Here is a 24059-nt window from a genome sequence, read left to right on the forward strand (position 1 = left end):
TTTAATCGTGATGAGGCAGGTCTCTTCTGGTAAAAGTTGCCAAAGCAAACTTATTACAGCAGAGGAGTAGGCACAGCTGGGTCACAAGATAATGAAAATGGTTTCACACTGTTATTTTGTCCAAATGCAAGAAGCTATTGGAAAATTAACCGATAACTGGAGAGGTGCGGTCTCAGATACCGATACAGGTGTTGTTCCTATCACCAATATTCTATATTTAGTCTGATTGAGTGGATTCTCCTGCTAGCTTCTTCTTTCATGACCTTGATAATTCTCACCTATTAGCTAACATTTTTTGCACCTGTTTCATCGTGAAATTCTAGTCCTTTGTCTGAGAGCGGTATGTCAGACCGCACCTCTTTCTCAGTGTTACAATTTCTGTCTCAGGTGGAAACATGGCTTTGAGACTCGGTCTTCTGCAAAACGCGAGATATCCTTCTGATTCACGTTACGCAGAAAAGCTGCAAAGAATTCTTGATGAAGTAGGAGGTGAATTTAGCGACAAAGATGAATGCCAAGAAGATTTTGCAAATGAAAGTTCGCATTCCACGATATCAGAACTTTCTGAATCTAACAATGAATCACTGAACCAGAGACTGAAGCCATTCCATTTACAAAATATTATTGTGGGAGAAACTGCTTCAAGTGGTCATCTATTGAACCTCAACAAAATGTGAGAACTCCCGTGCATAATATAATATAGTTCATCTTCCAGGATTAAGAGCATATGGAAAATTGGGTGAAAATATGGATCCTAAAAGCGTTTGGGAACTCCTTTTCACAAATGAAATATTAGAGAAAGAACTGAAACCTTCGTATTTATGTGCAAGTTGTAAAATGCCAGTTTGTTTGGTAGGTACACAAAAATTATGTCACGAATGTGCACAAGAATATGCTGAGTAAATTGATATTGATCCAAGAACACAATGATATTACTGATAGTTAAGGTACTGTCATTTTTTTTTATGTTCCATACAATATTTATATTTTTCATCTGAATGTATCTATCATATGGCAAATTAATGGAAAATAATTATTATTCATAAAAATAATACTTATTCTGGTTTTTTTGCATAATTTACATTTGCAAGTGCTTTTTCATAATAAAAGCTCATGTTGCAGAAAAGACGTTCTTTGTGTTGATTGATTTCTTTGTAAAATATTTTTTTCCTGTTTGAAGATAAGTGTTTATAGAATGTATGGGTAAAATATAATTTTAATGTTTTGATTAAAACTTTTTATTTACCATATTTGACGGCATATAAGACGCACTTTTTTTCCTAAATTTGTTCTCAAAAAAGTTACCTGCATCTTATACGTGAAGGACACAGGTTAACTTTCAATACTGAATGCTATTTTTAGCCCGGATAAAGGTCTAGACACACATAACTTTTTCTACATCTGCCATAATTATTTTGCGCATGCGTGAAATATATGTCGCCAAAAAGCGGCAAAGCTCGAAGCTGATGTCGAAGTTCGAACAGGTTCGACGGTCACATTACGTCCATGGAACCTTTCCTTCTTTACATAGACTTTCTTTAACTCAGCCGACACATGTCTCGGTATCGGTGCTACTCTGTGTAAACATGTCGGTATTGGTGCTACTCTGTATAAACGTGTCGGTATCGGTGCTTAAAACTATTTGTTTAAAAAAAATACCCTGGAAAATATGACTACAGGAAACAAGAGATTAAGCTATACAATTCAGTATAAACTAGGAGTGTTAAACTACGCCAAAGTGCGTGGAAACAGAGCAGCAGCAAGGCATTTTGGTCCACCACCTACCGAAAAAATGATACGTACTTGGCGACTGCAGGAAGATCAACTGAAGACTGCTAAAAACAAAAACATAACCTTCAATGCCCAGCTCCATCTTGGCCTGAACTTGAAAATGCCGTAAAAATGTGGGTGATACATAAGAGGAAATCTGGGATAAGTGTTTCAACCAAAATGATAATCAATGAGGTCAAAGGATTTGCAGAAAAACATGGGAATCAGAACTTTTCAGGGTCTGAGGGTTGGTTCTACAGGTTCATGAAAAGGCAAGGCTTATCAATGTGCACAAAAACAACTAGTGCACAGAAAATGCCAGCAGATTATGAATAAAAAATACTAGCATTTCATAGGTTTGTTATAAATGTACGCAAGAAAACTTCTTTCGAGCTCGGTCAAATAGGAAATATGGATGAAATTCCACTCACATTTGATGTACCATCTAACATGACTGTGAGTATTAAAGGGTCTAAATCAATAACCATAAAAACCACAGGTCATGAAAAAACCCGATATATGGTAGTTCTAACATGTTGTGCTGATGGCACAAAACTACCCCCGTTTTTCATATTCAAAAGAAAAACTTCCAAGGGGTGTAATTGTTCATGTTCATCCAAAAGGCTGGACGGACAAAGCTGGAATGAAACTGTTGTTACAGAACGTATGGGCAAGGCGACCTGGTGGACTCTTAAGAAAACCCTCTCTTTTGGTTTTGGATCAGTTTAGTGACCATAGAACTGAAACCATAAAGAATAAAGTGAGAGAATTAAAAACCCAGATAGCTGTCATTCCTGGTCGACTGACTAGCCAATTGCAGCCTTTAAATATATCGGTGAATAAGCCATTTAAGGAAAAAGTGCGAGAACAGTGGAACAAGTGGATAAGAGAGCCACATCATGCCCTCACAGCCTCAGGTAGAATGAAGTGGCCCTCTATTTCACAAGTGTGTGAGTGGGTAAAAAGATCTTGGGAGGACGCAAAGGCTGAAGTAATTGTTAAGTCCTTTAAGAAGTGCGAAATCAGTTATGCTCTTGACGGAACAGAAGACGACGCATTATTCGAAGAAGGTGATACTAGCGATGACGGAAACAGTAGTGACGATAATATTCTCATTTTTGATGATGATGATAGTGAAAAGGATTTTTATGGTTTTGAAAGTGATTAAAGTCTAATTTCATGATAGGCAACGTTTTCCTTCAATCTGTGTTTTTCGTTGTTTCTGCTTTATTTTGTATTATGTTTGATTGCTTGTCGTTCATTCATTTATTCATTATTGAAATTTACATATCATGTTCAAAATAGCTTGCCGTTTGTTAATTTTCCTTAATAAAAATATGTTTAGTAATTGCATTCAATGATTGTTTATTTGGATTTTATGAAACATGAGAACTAAAAGAAACCACATTTTACGTTATTGTGGTACTCGCACGGACTATTGAAACTTTTTTTCCTTGTGTATGGCCTTCTAAATAAGGGTGCGTCTTATATGCCGTCAAATACGGTAAATCATAACGAGACGCGGTCTCTGTGATTGCACATCCCCAATTATGTCCCAATATTTGACCTCCCCAGTTACGGGTTAAACCACTACTCATTTATCATTTGGGCAATCCATAAACTTTCAAAATATAAAATCTAGAACAGCAGGTTCAACAATGAAACTTAGGTGATGTGACCTTTTACAGTTTGGATCCATGAAATGTCTGGTCAGTCTATTAAAAAATACCTGCTTAAGATGAGTTTGCCACTCCGGGCCTTGCTTGTTATGGATAAGACTCCTTTACATCCTCCATGCCTAGAAGATGACCTCTTTGAAAAATTTTAATTCATCACGATCCAGTACTAAAGCACTCTTTGAGCACTGTTTTCAGGCAGCTGAAAGAACCAATCTCACTTTCAGAAAGTTCTGAAAAGACCTTTTTCATTTCATTGCCTGACTCAATATGATCAACAAAGCACGGAAGTTGTCCCCAAGAGAACCGTTATTTCTACATAAAAAAAGCATTGGCTGGCATTATTGAACACAACTCCAAGGGATCTGAGCAAGTGCCTGTGGAGCCTATAAATCAACGAGATTGTGCCTCGATTGTGATTTGGCCAAGATTATGGGGTTGGAGTTAAATGGCAACAATATCAATGAGCTAATAGAAGAGCACAGTCAAGAGTTGACCACTGAAAATGTTATGCAGCTGCTCTCTGTGTCACAGCAACAACCTGTGTAGGAGATTTTGTCAGGGAAGGAGCAGGTAACACCCTCAGCTAAGCAATGACCTTCCAATGAAATAAGGGAGATGCTGAAAGATGGGGAAACTGCTGAATTGCACACTGAGAAGCATCACCCTAATAAGACAATAGTTATGTGTGGTACAAATTTATTTAACAATCATGCTGTGTCTCATTTTTACCAAATTTTGAAGCCTAGGCAAAAGCAAATGTCTTTAGATAACTTACTTATAAAAAAGGATGTATTTTAAATAATAAACTGCATTATTATAAATTTGTTTGAATATTATTTTCCAGAATGTAACAATGTAATTACTATGATTCCTATGGACAAAACCGTTTACGTAATGAGTGTTTCACATTATAAGTAAGATTCGGGAACAAATTATGCTCATTAAGCGTGGTTCCACTGTATGTCTTCTTGAATTTATTAATCCAAATGTGTTCAGATCAAATAAGGCCTACAAGCAACCCTTTATTTTATATAATAAATTATTTTAATGTAACAGATTACATTGTGGAACAATTTTTTTTGTTGGATTTTGTTTTTGAGCTGTTTTAAAGTAAATAGGCATGCTGATTTTAAAACTGTAGTTAGTCTTCTTCCACCACATCAGATTTTTTCCTCCACACCTTATGTGAACGTGACCACTTTTTGCAGCATCGAGTGTGGATCATAGGAAGTTCTGCTGCTCTCTTATTGGCTGACGCAAACCCTCCCATTGGCACCGAGAGCATTATGCTATACGACACCAGCGATAAGTGCATACTTATCTAGACATCTGAGATATTGTAGCGAGAGGTTGTGTGTCGCTCTGATATAGTGAACATTCTGACGTAAAATCCGAATTCTTGTTTGCATACAAAGTTACAGGTGCTTATTTTTTTTTTATTTATATATGAACTGAAACCTTTCCTTATGTCTGTCTTTGCTAGTTTGTGTCATAAGTGCTTAAATAGACCAGATTCATTTTGTTATACATGTAGCAATTTTACCGTTCCCAGTTCAAGAACAAACATCAGTACATTAGTCAGGCCAGCCTATTTTGCCTATGTTAATGTGAAAATTGGTGATCAAGATGGGCCCTTCACAAAGTGTGCAAAGAGAATATTGAGAGTTTACGGATGTGCATGATGGGAACACATTCCAAATTTCCATTTGGTACACCTATGATTTAGAGAGAATCCAAAAATCACCCAGTGACTATTACTTTTGTATTGTGAGAATAAGAAAAACAAATGTAAAATACAGTATCCTAATTTACTATCAACTATATGCCCAGTACATCACTCAGCTAAACTCCCAGTGCCAGTTTTCAAAGAATTGTCCTCTTTGGAAACACAGGAATACAATTCTGATGAATAATGAATTGACCCCAATAATGAATATTTTGAATACATTTGTAAGGGACCAGCATGAGTTGAATGATTTGGGACTACCCAAAAAAGCTTTGGAAATGTTAGCATCAAGATTGCACAAGAAAAACCTGTTTGAAAAAAAAGCTAAGGTATCCCACTTTCGATCAAGAGAAAGTGCATTTCTCTAATACTTTCAAAATGATGATGGATTGCCTTAACATACATGGTTGGAAAGTTTAGCCTATAATGCAACTCAGTGGCGACTGTTCATTGATAGCTCAAAGCGGAGCTTGAATTGTGTCCTCCTTCACAATAGAAATTTATGTGGTGCAGCCGCAATAGGCCATTTAGTTTGTTTGTGTGAAGAATGTGAAGATATAAAGAGAATCATTGATTTGTTGCAATATCACATTCATCAATGGTTGATTTCTGGCCCTTAAAATGGTCTGCTTCCTCCATAGCCAGCAACTCAGATATATGAAGTAACTCTGTTTTTTTTTACTGGATGCAATCGAATTGGCTGCCAAGATCTGAGCTGAAACTTAGTGATCCAAACATTCTACATCACTTGTCGACAGAAAGAACATTCATTTCCACTTCTGCATATAAAAACTGAGTATCATGAAGCAATTTATTAAGGCTTGGCCAACTGAAGGAGGCTGTTTCAAGTATTTCATTTTGGCATTTCCTAGATTGTCATTTGAAAAGGCCAGTGTGTTTGAAGGTTCACAGATTTGGCAGCTCCTTAAAGATGAACATTTCATCAAGAAAATGACAGAACTTCAAAAGAATGCTTGGTTAACATTCAAAAACATTGTTAAATACTTTCTTGGAAATACAGGTGTACAGAATAACAGAGAAAATGTCCAGCAACTTTTGGAGATCTTCAAATGCTTGGTTGCAATATAAGCATCAAATTGCATTTTTTACATAGCCATCTAGATAACTTCCTGAAAAATCTTGGTATAGTCAATGATGAGCAGGGTGAGCGATTCCACCAAGATCTGAAGGTCATGGAGCTGCAGTACCAAGGTAGATGGGATGTACATATGATAGCTGCCTATTGTTGAAGCATCAAATGGGAATGTCCACAGATTAAACACTCCAGAAAAAGACACAAGGGAAAATTTTACCTTAATATATATGCTTGGTTAAAAAAAAAAAAAATTATATTTGTATGAACAAAATTTCACTTGCATTAACTATATTTAGCCTTTGTATGAATAAAACTATTTTTTGTGAATGGAATAGTTAGTAAGTTTTCCCTTTATTATTTTTTTACATGCACATCTTGTATGACTTTTGAGACAAAGAAAGGGTATCCTGTAGCTTTAAAAAGATAGACAAAGACAACTTTTTTTTATATACTCAGAGGCTAAAAGTTAGTCAAAAACAAGTGGCAGATAAAAGACAATTAAACTGCTGTTCCCCAGTGTTCCATATTAATATTTACAGGACTATAGAAGTATATAAATACAGCAATGTGATTAAAAAAACTTATCAAGGTTCTGCTATACTATGTAAAATAATAAAACAACAGAAATTAATAATCAGTTTCACATGTGTTCCCTTATCTAAATAGTTCCCATGTGCTTTGCATAATACAAATGATTTACCTTAACCTTCATATGTATATAAGGTATTTCTCCTGCCTTCTTAGCATGCCTTCCTGGTGTAGTGGGCAGCACGCTCGACACGTATTCGAGAGGTCTGTGGTTTGAGTTCCAGCGAGGGCATTGCTCATTTTTTATCTTTTCTGCTTTGAAATAACCTAATGTCTCTGCATGTGTTCTAAACTTTATTCAATTTAACACTAGAACCGTGGAGCAGGTCAATTTGACCCAAACCAATGTTTTATTTGTCACCACACGAAAAGTATTGATTGAAAAAAATTCCTTTCATGACTTTTAATAATTTAAGGTAAACAATAACTTACCGAATTTGAAACTGCATAACATAAATAAATTTCTGATTACTAACACTTATACCTAGAACCGCGAAGCGGGTCAATTTGACCCGTAAGAAATGTTTATGCCTAAATGATGAAAAACAGATACATTTTCTTGGAAGTGTAAAGTATATCTGCTTCTAATATCTATTAGGTATATCTGTTCATTGAGGTTGTCAAAGGGAAGTATACAGTCTTACAAGGGCTTCTAATTCCTAAAATGGACTATACTAGGAAAGGGAATAGTGTGGTTTTCAGTCAAGGTTCAAAATGCGAAGTACATCCAAATGCAGTGGGAAATCACAACGAATATTTCGAAAGACTTTTTGGAAGTTGCTTTTATTCTATATTTAGTACAAGGATAGACAAGATGTCACGTCGTTGAGGATTGTTCAAAACTCTTCAGGAAGCTTTGGAATATTTACAACAATTATCTGAAATGATTCAGAAGATGATGATAATGATAACAGTGTTTCTATTTGAGTTGCGAGGATCAATACCTGCCTGCTAATGAAGAAAATTTGAATTCACATGAAAAAATTGAAAGTGACGATGACTCTGGCAGTGCCTTAACAATTGCTGGACCTTTTCATCGGAATAATGATGATAATTTATCAGATCAAAAAAGAAAAATAAAAAATTCTAAGAAAAGACGCATACACTCAATGAAATCCAAAAAGAAATCAATAGTAACATTCAAAGTTGGAAATAATGAAGTTGGCAAAGATGGGACAGTTTGGAATGTCATACAGTTAGGAACAAATTAATAAAGGAAGAAAAGTAAAATATTTTGAAGGAAGTTCAGGGCCCAACACTACATGGCAAATGCAATATTATAGACAAGAGTCTGTCAAGTGCCTGGAGACTTTTCAAAGATGAAGGGATATTGAAGCATATAAAGAAATACACTGAAGAGAAAGCTCATCGAAAGATTCATGAAAATGAATGGAATATAACAGTAGCTGAAATGGATGCTTTTATAGCAATTTTATATGCACTTGGTATATATTGTGAAAAAAGAGAATTGGAATTTGAATAAATTTGGAATCAAGTTATGGTTAGCTGAAAATGTTGACTCAAAATATCTAATAAACGGATTCCCGCATCTTGGAAAAGATAACCAAAGTCCATCCAATGTTATTCTTTCTGAACATGTAGTACTGTTCAGAAAGAATTATTCAGTTATTAAATTCAGTTATTAAGTCCATATGAAACCAAAGGTAGAAATTTCACTGCAGATACATTTTCACAACACTGAAGCTTGCAGAGGCATTAAAATCCAAAAACACCAGCCTTGTAGGAACTGTAAAAGGCTGAAGAAGAAAAATACCTGTCTATAAAAAATGTCAAAATCCGCATTGCATGCGACTACAGTGCTAACACATAAAGACATCAGTCTAACTGTTTATCAAGGGGAAAATGATAAAAACATTTTGTTGCTAAGTAGTCTTCATCCAAATGTAGAAATTATAGATAGTCCCAAAAAATTACCTGATATATTGCTTACTACAATGCAACTAAATTCGGTGTGGACGCAGTTAACCAAATGGAAATGAAGTTTATTGTCAAGTCTGCTTCGTGTAGGTGGCCAGTACAGGTTTTTGTAATATTTTGGACCTTGCTGCTATCAATGGTTGGGTTGCATACAAAGCCCTATCTGGAAAATCTATTAGTAGACAGCAATTCATTCAAGACTTAGTTGAAGAACTGAGAGAAAAGTTTTTTCTCCCCCGACAGAAAATGGTGACATATGAGTGCATAGAAAACCACAAGTTAGGCATAAACCAGTCCGATGCTACAGTTCAAAATGTGAAAATAAAACCCAAGATATTTGTTCAAAAGGAAAAGTACCCATCTCTACATATAATAAAAGAAGGAGTTTGTGTGTCTTTCATTCGTGCTGCGCATAAGCTAATAGACCCAGGGCTATGAAATTTGATATATAGGTGCATCTAGACAAGATCTAGTGCACCTTGAAGCGATTTTTTCAAAATTCGAATCAGATTTTTTTAATTTTACCTTTTTGATTTGATTGCATCATTTTGAATAGTTTCATTCTTTTAGAAATGTGGTTTTGGCAAAAGTTTTTCATTCAATTGTATACTAGACTGCTGACTGTTGGAAATCCGCACTGTTGCCACTTGGAAAAATGAGGGCGATAATTCTGTGCAGTTTTTTAATTTAATGTTTCTCTTGGATAGTAGACGCTTGTTGAGAGAAGATAACGGGAAGTTGGTTAATTTATTTATTAGGATAATTAATATTTGCATTAAGGGATACTGCTTATTTCATTGTAATTTTGTTATACGCAATATTATTTATTTTATTTTTTTTTTTTTTTAAATTTGTGGGGTTTTTATGAAATTGTTCTACAGAGTAAAATTCTGTGCAGTTTTTAAATTTAACGTTTGGTATTACCTTCAGGAATTTTTCCAGTACATTTAAAAGCTACACGAAGGCTGGCCGCACAGCTGCTAGTTTATGATAAATGTACAAAACATATTACAACATTTTGTGCATGATGCTTACAATAAATAGAATTTTTAAAAATCTGTAAAACTAATAAATAACTAGTAAAATTTTTATTTTTTTCCTCTAAAATTATGTCTAAACTTATTTAAATGATATACTCTGTTTTACCATCAAATTTAGAAAAATTAATTTTATTTTGCTTAAAAGACATGTTATTGTACATAATAAAATTTTAAATATGATTTTCTGAACATTTAGGTAATTCCTGTTGATTTGTATAAAATATGTAATGTAAATTCTGAGAAATATTGATTGTTACATAAAAATAAAATGTTTTAGTTAACTAAATTAATCACTCGTGCATATTTTTAGGTGCTTTCCATCTAAGGACAAATTGACCCACATCGCGGTTCTAGGTATATCGAAAGTACCACGGTTCTAGTGTTAAGGTCAATATTTTATAATAATAATAAAAAGGGGGACTTGACACAGCCAACATAATTTATATACTTGAAAACAACTTTATTTCTGGTATCATGAGTAATAATTCAGTAAATATGCAAAATTTGGATTTGATAATATCTTGAATTTTAATTTATATATTTGTAACCAGTTTTACTTTTGACAGCATGCCCAATAATTCAGTAAATCATATATATGAAAAATTTGGATTTGACAAAAGTATTGACCTTCACTGTCACATACATTTACAAAATTCTGCTTACAACAAATACATCACCCTTTATTTATTTATACTTTTATATTTATATTTCAGCAAATAAAGTCATCCTATATATAAGAGTATACATCTTCCATTGTAAAAGCTGATTACTTAATACCAAACATATATAAATAAATGCTGACAAACTTACAGGATACTGTCCACATAAATGAGCAGTTAGGAAACCTCCATGAGATCCACCAAACAATACAACATCACTAATTTTCAGTTCAGATTTATTTTTTAGATATTCAGCAGCATGCTAAATATATAAAAGAGGAAAACAGCATTATCTTCATGCAAAAGAATGATTTTCAGAATTAATATATATTTCACAAATTAAGTAAAATGCACTCAAATATACACAAATCTTAACAGTCTTCTTAAAGCGTTAGACATTATTATACATTTTTATCTTATACATACAATACAAATGTCTACTTATAAATAAAAAATGATTTGATTATAAAAAATATCATCTATGGTTGAAACAATTTGAATACATTCACTAGTGGTATGTATTTCCAAAACTTTTCACAAATTTTGTGAAAGTAATTAACAATTACAACTGTTATTTGACTGTAATACAGTTTAATATTCATGTACTTTAAATCATTATTTTACTATATAAATTCTTTGCATTTATTTTATTTACATTAAGAAATAAAATAAGCTTGAAGTAAATCAGTATCAAAATAAAAGCATCTTTAATTCAATTCATTTCATTTATTAATTCTTAAATTTTCTTCTTTCATGTTACACAATAGTTACTACAAATAATTTTTTACAATAGCCCTTTGAAAAGTACACTCTCATGCAGAAAAACAACACTTCTATGAAAATGTTACGATATTTCATCTTGATTATGCATCATAACTTTTGAAATGTGTCGCATTACTAAATAATATGTCATGGCACCAATTTTCATTCATCAGCATAAAAAATTGAAAAATATAATAATTATTGCAACAATTCACACACATTTAATTATAATGATGACATGAATTTTCAGTATCATGATTCATGCACAATTACAAAGAGAGACAAGGCAAAGAATTCCTTATTAACTGCATAACTATCACAACCTTTATACTGTTCCCTCCTAAATTCAAGAGTTTTTTTAGTTTTGCTTAAAAATTTCAATACAAGTTTATGATTTCTAATTTTACCCATTTAATTTTGTTGAAACATGTAAGGAGGTACCTATTGCTGTAGCTAACAAGCTGGGATTTCTAAAATTAAACTTCAGCAAATTGGACTTTTGCGTAAGTCCGACTAGGTACAGTGTTATAAAAAACAAAATAGATTCTGTATTCAATAATCAAAGCAAGACAATCAAATCAAGATGATACAAATATACACACTTAATAAAATAACTATTTATTTCTAAAATTTAAAAAAAAATCATACTTGTACATCTTGCACATCCTGAGTGCCAATATTGCCCAAAAGAGACCTCACACTGCTATCTCCATATCCAAGTGACCCACGATAATTCACTAAATATAAAATAAAAAAATATGAGTATTAACATCAGTTTTCATTTAAACTGAATTCTCTAAAATTAAAAAAACCACATACTACCATAACTGCGTTCAATTTCACTTTACTGTTAATTTTGAAACAAGCATTGCATATATCCTTCTAATTTGAATGAATTCATTTCAAAATCCATAATTAATACCACTGCAAGCTTAAAAGGTTTAGCATGTACATAATTATACTGCAAAGTTTCAAAATATGTCAAAAGTAAAAATGGTCATATCACATTAATATACAATAATGTAAATCCCCTCACCATTATCCTCTTGCATTAATCACTAAACTGAGTTTCCATGCACAGTGCTAACCAATGTAATCAAACGGTATTAAAATGATGATGTAGAAGGTTTTTTTTTCCCCAACACATGTTAAAAAAAGAATGGCATTATTTCTATCACCACTTAAAATAGCAATACTGTAATTCACTATGTTACAGATAATGTACTTTTTAACTGAAGAATAATTTTTTTCATAATTAGGCTAAAATGTCAGAATCTCTTCCTTTCACATGAAAAAAAAAAAAGTGAGAAAATATATTGTAATGCTTGATATGCTTTGCACTGTTTTCTTTGCTGATACAGTATATAATATAAAGATCACCCAGTATATTTCACTACTTATTTATTCAATATTCGAAATATCTGTTATGCATACTTTAAACTGAATATATATATATATATATATCAGGCAACTATTGTGTTTTATGCAGCATTCACTACAGTCAAAAGTCGTTAATTCGGACTCGTCGGGACTTCGGCGATTCCGGATTATCGATTTTTCCGGATTATAGATCATCAGTTTAAATCTCGTAAGATGGCATGCAGAAATTCTAAAATTAAAAATATGAAACCGTAATTTATGAAATAAAGAACAATTATGATCTAAAGGGTATCAAAATTTACAAAAAGAAAAAGCTTAATATTTATTTGTTTACTTTATTAAACATTTCTTTCAATGTAAGTTGTTTAAGTTTTGCTTCGTTTCATATGATAATACTTTCTCTTTAATTCTATTAAACAGACATAATTTCTTGTTCAGTTACAAAGTTCCACTGTTCAAGTCCTATAATTGCTGTGTCTAGAACACCGATTAATTTGTCAATCGAAATTTTTTCGTTTTCAATAACCTCTGTCACTTTCTTCGCTATCGAAAGCGACTTTTAATGACGAGGAACTTGTTTTAAATCATATCAAAGACGGAGCATATCGAGATGAAATACTACATTTGGTAAGGAATTATAAGCCAAATAAAATAAAAACATCTGCGCTGAAGATAAGGATAGTGTTGACAGATCAACTTCCAATTCATTACGCGCCCGCCGCGGCGATCCCCCCACCACGCAGCGTGAAATTGATAAACAGATTTCGGATTTCAAAACATACTTTCGCTTTAGATCCTTTACATATTAACAAATATATATCGGAAATTCTATTTGATATAATCGAAAGTTTAAGCTTACTTTTATAAAATTGCTCTTACAGTCTGCAAAAAATAATAAGCCGGATCCAATTCGAAAATTAAGGAACCACGCAATCATCAACATTAACTGAAATAGATAATTAGATAATTTTAGCTTATACGTCCATTATACATAAAACGCGTATGCGAAAACGTATTCTGCACTTGCGCACACTCATATGCGCAGTCGTAAAAGGTCTTACGCGCACGCGTAAACGCCTATGTGCATGTGTCAACGCGGCGCATGCGCAGAAAGTTTTTAGTTTTGAGGTCCGGATTATAGATCATTCCGAATTATGGGTGTCCGAATTAACGACTTTTGACTGTATTATCCATATTTCCTGTATATGTAGGTCTTGGAATATATAACCCTCAGAATATGGCAAACAATTGTACTTTTGCAAGTTTATTTCCCCAATTTACCTCTCAAACTGTATACAAATACAGTCAAAAGTCTTTAATCTGGACTCGTCGGGACTTCGGTGATTCGGGATTATTGGTTTTTTTGGATTATAGATCATCAATTTAAATCTGGTAAGATGGCAGGCAGGAATTATAAAATTTAAAACATGAAACCGTAATTTATGAAATAAAGAGCAATTATGATCTAAAGGGTATCAAAATTTAAAAAAAAAAAAGCTCAATATTTATTTGTTTACTTCATTAAACATTTCTTTCAATGCACTCATGCGTAAAGTATACATTACGCATAGTCGAAATTAGAAAATTGCAAACAGAAAACTATTTGATGTGTATTCATGATATTTATAATGACAAGAAATTTGATTTAAATCATATCAAAGACGGAGTATATCGAGATGAAATACAACATTTAGTAAGGAATTATAAGCCGAATAAAATAAAAACATCTGCCCTGAAGATAAGGATAGTGCTGATAGATCAACTTCCAGTTCATTGCGTGCCGCGACGTCCCCCCTCCCCCGCGTAGAGCAGCGTTAAATTGATAAAATGATTTTGGAATGATTAGAGAAACAAAGGATATGCCTTTATCCATTTTTGGAGCAATTCCACTTTTTGTTTGATGCACATCGAAACATGCTTTCGCTTTGTAGATCCTTTGGCAGCTTCAGAACCGGAAATTCTTTTTGACATAATCAAAAGTTCAAGCTTACTTTTATAAAATTGCTCTAACAGTCTGCAAAAATTAATAAGCCGGATCCAATTCGAAGATTAAGGAACAACGCAATCTGCAACATTAACTGAAATAGATAATTTTAGCTTAGCTTATACCGTCCTTTATACATTAAACGCACATGCATAAACATATTATGTGCATGCATAAATGCATATGCGCATGTGTAAACGCGTTATGCGTTTACGCGTGCACAGAAAGTTTGTAGCTTTGATGTTCGGATTATAGATCATTCCGGATTAAAGACTTTTGACTGTATATATATAACTATGTAAAGATGTGACAATGAGAAGTATGCAACATGATTTTGAGCAACATAAGAAAATGCTTAATTTTTAAAACTAAACATGAATAATGAGCAATTTATTTTCATTACCACTTACCTAAACCAACTACATAACCTAACTTCACAAAGGCTGCTACAAATACCATGAAAGAACAGAGAAACACTGAGTGTGGTCCACCTAAAATTAAGAATAAATATCACATTTTAAAGGAGAAGACAGTATTATAAAAATAATTCATTTATGCAATAATATAACATTTGGTGTGATAATATGGATGGAAATTTAAGGTTAGATGACAAAACATCCACACCTCTTTAATACTATGTCAATATTTTTCTAGTAAAAACACAATTTCACATGTGCAGGAATTAATTCCATTAGATGCTAAAAGCACACAAACCATGCTTATTCCTCTCTCCACAACAACAGTTTGTACAACAGTCTTACAGTGACAGATCTAATACTTTAATCATAGCTTCAAGAAAAATTGGTATTTAAACATTAGCAGAAACACTTTGTGAAAGTCACTAAAATTTTCAGAATGTGCCGAACTCTAGCAACCATGATACATAACAGCTTTTTTACTTTGAATAAGCAAAGTAGCCATTTTTCTATCTATGTATTCTGTTTATTGCATTGAAATTTCCAACAGTTCTTATAGACAAATTGTAATATTATTTTTTTCTTAAATTCACTTTTAAAATATGAATTTGTGGGATTTGGTTGCCGTAGAAGTAATGCAGTTACAGAAAAGTTCTGCATGTCTATGGTTACTACAAAATTACTAAAGAAAGCAATTGTTTTAGATCTATTTTTAAAGCAACTGCTAAGAAATTTTCAATGGGATATAAGAAAAGCCAATTAATAAGTTTCTTTATTTACTTTTTAGATAAATACCAATTTAAAATATGAAATATGTATATAATACTATGCATGCATGTAATACTTCTTCGCAACTTTTAAATTATTATTCTTTATCCTCTTTTAGATATAAAATTCAAGACAAATATGGGTTAGGGCTGTCTAAGCTTCTAGTTGCCTTGAAATATTTCTCCCTATGTATAATGTAATATTCTAACAATGTGCAGGAAAAGATAAAATTAATAATGTAATAGAAAAATAGCTCATGACTGTCTCATAAGCATGCTGCACCAACAATTTGTGATCAATATGTGGACCAATTCTGGTATAGTGATCAGTCAGTATATATTTCAAGAACACACAGAGCAGGATTAAGGATCAGGCTATGTATGGATGGTATATTAAATTCAAGCATGTGCCAACACATTACTTATCAAAAATAATTTAGAGTTTCATGTACATTTTATACATTGCTTTCTTCAATTTGCCTGTTAGCAAGTAGACATTATGATTATTATATTAAAGGAGAAAATTATTGACCTAATAACATTAAAAAAGTTCTTTAAACATATCAATGAACATAATATCTCTGCCACATCATCATAGAACTACCATAAACTTAGAAAAGTGGGCTAAGGGCTTATGTTTATTACACTCATATCCTCCAATTAGGTTAGTGCAGCCAGAAATGTGATTTATTCAACCATATGTTTGCCATCTCTCTACGCAGGTTCCTTCTCAAAGTTCCTGGCACCAGAAAAGGTATAGTCTTCTGATAATCAGCAGTGATATTAAAGTAGGACATTGGCTTTTATAGCTTAGATTCCTATATTCACTGATGTTCCTTGAAATTCCAATTTTAAAGTTGGATGTTATAAAAGACACTGTATATGACACGTCTGCATTAGTCTAAATAGCCTACACAACAATGGTCATCAACAGTGAGCAGATAGTTGTGCTACATGTTGCTATATGCATCAACATCAATTATTAGCTTCAGATAGTGAAAAAGAATACCTGCAGCAAAATCAAGTATTCTTTTTCACTATCTATACATTTATTTTAATTAGCCACAAAGTAAAATATCTCTCTCTGTTCCTACCATAAAGTGTGCTCCTATTGTTGCATTCAGTAGTAATCAGTATAACTCACTTACATCACATCTTTTTCCCATTTTCAGTTAATCCTTTGTTTAAAATTTCACATTTATAGATATAATTTTTAAATCTTTATTTCTTTAAAATGTTTCAGAAGTCTTAGATTCGTCAAATACATTTGAGAAATTTGCTCAAAAAGATTAAAAACAGAATATTGAAAACATGAATATGAAATAATTGATTGGAATAATCTATGAAAATGAATCATAATCTATGAAATGTTTTTTTAAAGAAAATAGGCAGAAATTTATGAAACTGGTAGACATTTGAAAGACTTCACACAATGATGATGAAGCTAAGTAATTTTTTCATTTCCCTTTACATCAAATAACATGACAAAGTTATCAGCATTAATATGCAATTTTATTTCAATGGCTCAACATATCTAAGAATTCAGCATTAAAGTAAAAAAAAAAAAAAAAAGTCAGATTAGCAGAGTTTTGCTGCAACATCTCAGTGTCTATGAAAATTTAAAGAAATTCATATAATCTTGGCAAAAGTATTATGTATCACAAACATCAGAATCTTCATTCATCTGAATGTAAACTCAATAAAAACACAAATTTAATAAATGTACATATGTATGATTTGTGATATTAGTTTCAACTTAAGCATTAGTTTGATAATGATATCGGACTAGTGTAATTATCAGTCACATTAGAAAATACAGATATTAGAAATTACAGAACATATTAGAAATGCAGAACATATTAGAAAATACAGAAGATGTAAACTCCTTTCGTATTATTAAATAGTACAATTTCTAACTAAAAGTATCATTTCTGTCTTTAAAATAAAAATTTTGAGTATTTTTGGTGGCATAAAATGTAACAATATCTGGAGAAGAAGAATTAACTCTGAACTCTATAAATCCTTTAAAGAAATAGATATAGTAAAATATGTAAGGATTCAGAGAATTAAATGGGTAGGACACCTGTGCAGAATGGATGAAAATCGAGTAACTGAAAAGATCTTCTCGGCCAGACCATTCGGCACACGAAAAAGAGGGAGACCTAAACTTAGGAGGCTCGACTGTTTGGAAACAGACCTTAAAATAATCAATTTTAAAAATAATCAATTGGATGTTCATGGTCAGGGATAGAAGAGATTGGAATTCGATTCTGAGGAAGGCAAGGGCCCATCCTGGGTTGTCTGGCCATTGAAGAAGAAGAAAATTTTTAATGATAAATGAAGCACATTAGGTAAATTATTTTGCAAACAACGTTTTCAAAATATCAGGATATTTGAACTTGCTAATCTTCAGGTGCACAAAAATGAATATGATACAAAAAAGCTATATCACCTTGTTTTTATAATACAGACCAAAAAACACGAAGTCTGAGAGATTATCTCCCTATTTTACTAATATATTTAAGAAATTGTCATGCAATAATAACAGACATAATGAGAATTAATTTGAAATAATAATAATTTAATAATGAAAAAACTTAATGACATTTTTTAAATCATCACAGTTTATGTATTCACTTTTAAATGCTGAATTCAAATCAATTCCTAGCATTTATTAACCTTAATTAAAATTTCTGAAATATTAAAATTATACATACTTACCATGTGGCCATATAATTAACGGTGATTTATCATCTATCTCCTCTGGAGAAATCAATATGACCTCATATTTTAAAAATGCTGCAATCACAGAAAAAGATTATGAAAAGAAATAAACATTCAGCAAGTTCATTAACAGCAAAGCTTACAAGCACAATAATGCATCTGAAGCTAATAATTCTGCCAATTATTTTCAAGCTAAGTCATGTGCAATATAAATATTAATCAGTTAACTTAATGAAGTCCTGCATGAATATCTCTTTCCTTAAGAATACAACCCTTAAAATGCTTTGCAATAATTAAATAACCAAAAACCCAGATTTAAAAAAATCCTCCATGAAAGATGTGTTTCTTAATTTATTATAGTAAAATCCCGACTATTCAGCATTCAACTAACTGGAAAGTTCAAGTAATCAAAATATTTTAGAATTTTAGAAATTTTTTCCTCAGGAAAAATTCAGTAAATGAGAGATTTATAACGCAATTACAGAGCTCATAATACTATTAAAAAGTATACATTGTCAGCAAACAGTGTAATTTAGTGACAATAATGGATAAGCATGGCAGCACAACACAATCATAAGCAGTTCACTTTAGTTTAAATTCTTGATAAGCTCTGGGCATCAACAAAAGCCACAATATGCAACTTTGAAAATGGATAAACAATGGAAATGAAACATGGAAAATTATATGGGATATTTAAATTTTTTAATACTTTATCTGTAATTTGTATCGCTTTATTATCTAACTAAATAAAGAAAAATCTGCTCATTTAAACTTATGCCGGAATGATTGGTGACATCTCTGACAGCTTTCATGCTCAGCAGAATTTCATATTTGGATCAAATGTTTTACTCTCATCCATTGACCATGATAATTCTTAAGTGAAACATGTTGGCAGTAGATGAAATTGATTGAAAGTAAATTCATGCTATACATGGATGCATCCAGATCAGAACAACAAGTGGTAATACGGTTTCTGATTGTGGAAGGTGAGCATAAATCAGAAATATATTGGTGAATGGTGGCAATTTATAGCGAGCATTGTTTAGGTTGAACGGCTGTGAATAAAAGGTGTAAAAGTTTTCCTGAAGGGCGGCAAATGATGCTGGTTCTGGTAAGGGCGGGTTAAGCAAAATTCCTGATCACCAACAACATCTTTGCTGCTGTTGACAAAATGATCAGAGCTAATAGAAGAGTTTGAATCCATGACATCAGCGATAAACTCAACCTGAGTAAAGGAATGGTTCACATCATCATCCACCAACATCTGCACTACAGCAAAGTGTATGTGGAATGGGTACCAAAACCTCTTACCCTTGATCATGAGAAACGACAAATGGGTCTCAGTCTCCAGCATTTGGTCCATTATGCGGCAGATCCCGCATTTCTGGAATGCATTATTGCAAGTTACGAGTCTTAGTGTCACCACTACACACCTGAACCTAAGAAAACGAGCAAGCAAGGGAGACTCATTAAACTGAAAGCAATAATGATTGCATAGAAAGTGATGCTTTCATTTTTCTTCAATTGCCATGGACCACACTTGATTAATTTCTTGCCCCAAGGAAGTACTACAAATTCAACACAATACTGCAGTAATCTGAAAAGACTACAGAAAGCAATCAAATGCAAACAGCCAGGCCTTCTTGCACAAGTGATTCTTCTCCATGAAAATGCCTGCCACACATCTCCCATGAAACACAGATGACCTTGAACAAATTCAGTTGGGAAATGTTAGAACATCTGCCGTACAGTAGAGATTTGCCACCCTAAAATTTCCACATCTTTGGGCCACAAAAGAGAGCATTACCAAGGGGGGGGATGTTTTCATTCAGATGATGAAGGGAAGGAAGCTATGCTGGACGTTCTCAAGAATCAACCATAATCTTTCTACAGCAAAGGCATAGACCTGCTGCTGAAACGATGGGACCTGTATTACAACACCCAAGGGAATTTCTTTTGATTTCCAACAAAGGTAAGCTTTATATTCAGCTTGCCACTTTTCATTTGGCAAATCTTATATGCGGATAGTCAAAACTTGCAACAGCTCTGTAAAAATTCTTTGCATTCATTAACATGAAATCTTGTGCATGTGAGATGTCAAGATCTCGATTTAAACAGATGTTTTGCACAAACCGAGGAGTATTAGTAATGTTTCTGAGAATTTTAATTTGAAAAATCCACATTTTCTTACAGTAGGTTCCTGCAGCAGTTGCCCAAACTGGAGCTCTGTAAAAAAGAATAAAGTGAATAAGCGCAATATAGAGAGTACTTTTCACTTTATGCATAATTTTGATTTTCAGCCAATTAAACTGTAGATAAGCATCTATGCGGCATTTGCTTTGTTGAACACATAATTAACATGCTCTTTAAAATTTAACTGCTCATCTAACATGATTCCAAGATATTTAATTGAGTTCATAAATGGGAGTGGATGGTTCTTTTATGTGTATGATGAGGTTGATATTACAGTTTTTGCTGTATCTGGTGAATAGAATGACACTGCATTTATTTGCCTTTAATTTTAGTTTCCATAAATTGTACTAGCATGCCACAATGTTAAGTCCAAATTGTAAATTATCGAAAGCATGTTGCGAATATCTGGATCTGCTCATAACAACAGTAGTGACAGCATATTTTGCAATCATGCAGTACTATGGAGGTTCATGGTACTATGCAGGTTCATGGTAATCATTCAGGTAAATGTCGAAGAATCCTAGAGCTAAGACTGCACCCTGCGGTACACTCGCTTTGATAATTTTTTTATTTGAGAATGTATCCCTGATTCTTATTTGGAAGGTGCAAAATTTTAAACATGAATTAAGTACAATCAATTTTCATGAAAGCTTAATACAGATAAGTTTGTAAATTAATCTGGGGTGCTAGGTTCAATCAAAAGCTTTTTCTAGACCAAGGAAATAAGCTGCAATGCTGGATATATTGGTGAACACTTCTGCAATTGTTTCCAACACATTTAAAAGTTGCACTGTAGTTATGAGTCCTTGACAGAAGCGGTATTTGTTATTCTTAATGATATTATTTTTCGTGAGATGTTCACTGAGTCTCTCTTGAACGGTCCTTTCAAAAATATTTCTGAAACAAAGTATGAGACTTAATGGGTCTATAAGTGGATGGTTTTTTTGCATCTTTTCCTGGTTTTAGGAACTGAGTGTTTCCATTATAGTAGAAAAAGTTCTAATCTTAAGCATACATTCATAACATTAGTTAGGCGTATGATGCATCTTCTCGGGACTTGTTTGATCGCATTATTAGATATTTCATCATATCCATTGGCTTTTTTATGAAATTATTAATTTCACTGGGTGAAATGTAAGGAATATTTTCTTTTTCAGGGACATTGTTTTGTACATAGCTGTTGACTTTACTAATATTCAGATAAGAAAGTTTTTTTCTAGTTCCTTCACAAAAGCTTCTCAGACAGCTAAAGTGTTTCCATACAGTAGGAGGTCCAATATTATTGGAAAGTTCAGATCTCGCTATTCTCCAGACAGTGCTATTGTCAATTTAATAGCAGAATTTTGTCCAGTTATTGATACTCACTGATAGGTTCTGAAATTTCTCTCATAAGATAATTAAAGTGTCATTTAATATTTGGATCTCTGGTAATTCTCCAGTTTTTTTCTGACTCTGTGTCTAATTCAGATTTCTTCCAGGATGTAATCAGGAAGTGAGTTATATTCTTATTGAGTGGTCAGTTTAGTAGAATTTTTCAGTACACTATTAAAGCTGTCATTTAATTTGGTTATGCCTAATTCAATATCCAAGATGTTGGTCAGTTCAGGACTATGTTTAAGGCTTAAGAAATACACTGGTTATACATATAGAATACTTTTGTTTTTTCAAAATCTTATATAATTTTAAATATAGACTTTTGATATTCAAGTTGATAACAAAAAAGATGATTATTTTTATATCAGAGCAAAAATTTTCCACATTATTTTGATTTTCCTCACATAAATTTCATTTTTTATATACTCAACTATCTGAAATTTCCATGCATCCAGAATTCGGCATTTCCTGAACTTTCTGGATAGTAGAGCTTTTACTGTAGCACATTTAAAAAAACTGTAGAAAATTCATTACTCTGTGAAACTAATCATTATAATATTGGCATCCATGAAAACATTCCTTTTCCGTGAATATATGACTTTTAAATTAACTTCTTAAAATAATGAAGCATTATAAATTATACTTACGGTACTTTGCATTTGGCACAGTAGGTGTAAGAGAAATAACATCCCATTTTATTCCAGGAATTTTTGATGGTGTGCTATTATTCAAATATATCCATGTTACAGAAATATCTTCATCTATTTCAAGGTATCCAAGAGCCTTATAAAGTAAAATTTAAAAAATAATAAATATTTGGTAACATATACGGAAGGAAGGTATGCCAGAGTCAAACAAAAATTAGCCAAAATCCAAACATAGACTGGCATTTGTTTAGCAGAAAACGCAAAACTCAGTCCCCACCCAATTAATCTACCTCCAGCTTAAGGGGGATTTTTGTCTAATTTTATATTTGTCAATACTTTTCAGTACTTTAATTTGTTTACTGACTTATTTATTCTCATAACTTATACATTAGTAACAGATATTTTAACTACAGCAATTATAAAAGTGCAGGAAGCCAAAAATAAGTAATAAATTAAAAATCTTAACTTTTTTTAACATATGTACATGCACATGTCTTTATAAAAGTAAAGGATTCAGTTAAGTTTTATAAGGTCCTTATTTTATAAAAGAAATCCGTATATAATATCCCAACCAGACCACATGAACTCTACAAGATGAGATTTCCTTGCATGGAATATGTAAATAAAATAATCTAAGGACTAGATCTCTACAATCCAGAGTTTTCAAGGAAAAAAATTGAAAGAATAAGTATGATGTCACATCTGGTTTGAGAAAAATAAGTTTCACTGTAAACATGAACATTATTACATGTATATGACATTACACTTATATGAAAATTATGTTTAAATGTACATAGTGAGGCACTTGTACATGCCATAGAATGTCTGACTAAATGCAATCCAGCAGTGTCCAAAAAAAAAAAAAAAAAAAAAAAAAAAAAAAAAAAAAAAAAAAAGCAGCATAAAAACAAACAACTAAATTTCTTTTTAAAATAAATAAGGTATTATACAATATTTCCTTCAAATGCTCCCTCTTCTACCTCCCGAAAGAAAGGGATGTAAAGGTGCAGGTCTAGCATTTTTGGTGACTGCATCACCCCCCCCCCCACACACACACATATATGCCCAATCTAGCAAACTGGGTTTTCTGTATAGAAACAAAAAAGATGTATAGGATAGATGAATCATACTGAAATCAAAAGTCATATTTTGCCAGAAAGGGTATTTTGTTAAAGAAATCAATTAGTCATTCAGATAATCATCACATATAAATCTAAAGGTTATACATATAGTAAGCTCTTAAAGCAGAAGATATCATTCAACAATGTGATTCTTCAACATTATCATCCCATTTGACCTGACATCTCTACATGACA

General features: G+C 32.4%; 1 protein-coding gene across 2 annotated transcripts in view; it reads right to left on the reverse strand.

Annotated features, from left to right (window-relative positions):
- LOC118200104 (acylamino-acid-releasing enzyme-like) overlaps positions 1–24059 on the reverse strand; it is a 91791-nt gene that overhangs the window by 14600 nt on the left and 53132 nt on the right. For both annotated transcript variants that reach the window (XM_035372028.2, XM_035372027.2), the window contains 5 exons: positions 22744–22879; positions 18527–18604; positions 15033–15113; positions 11907–11995; positions 10648–10758 (listed from right to left, as the gene is read on the reverse strand). In XM_035372028.2, the coding sequence (XP_035227919.2) occupies positions 10648–10758; positions 11907–11995; positions 15033–15113; positions 18527–18604; positions 22744–22879 (495 nt within the window). The remainder of the gene's footprint in view (positions 1–10647; positions 10759–11906; positions 11996–15032; positions 15114–18526; positions 18605–22743; positions 22880–24059) is intronic.

Source organism: Stegodyphus dumicola, chromosome 8, assembly GCF_044657685.1.
Source record: "Stegodyphus dumicola isolate Sdum_Otavi_A_Nest chromosome 8, ASM4465768v1".
Lineage (NCBI taxonomy): Eukaryota > Metazoa > Arthropoda > Arachnida > Araneae > Eresidae > Stegodyphus > Stegodyphus dumicola.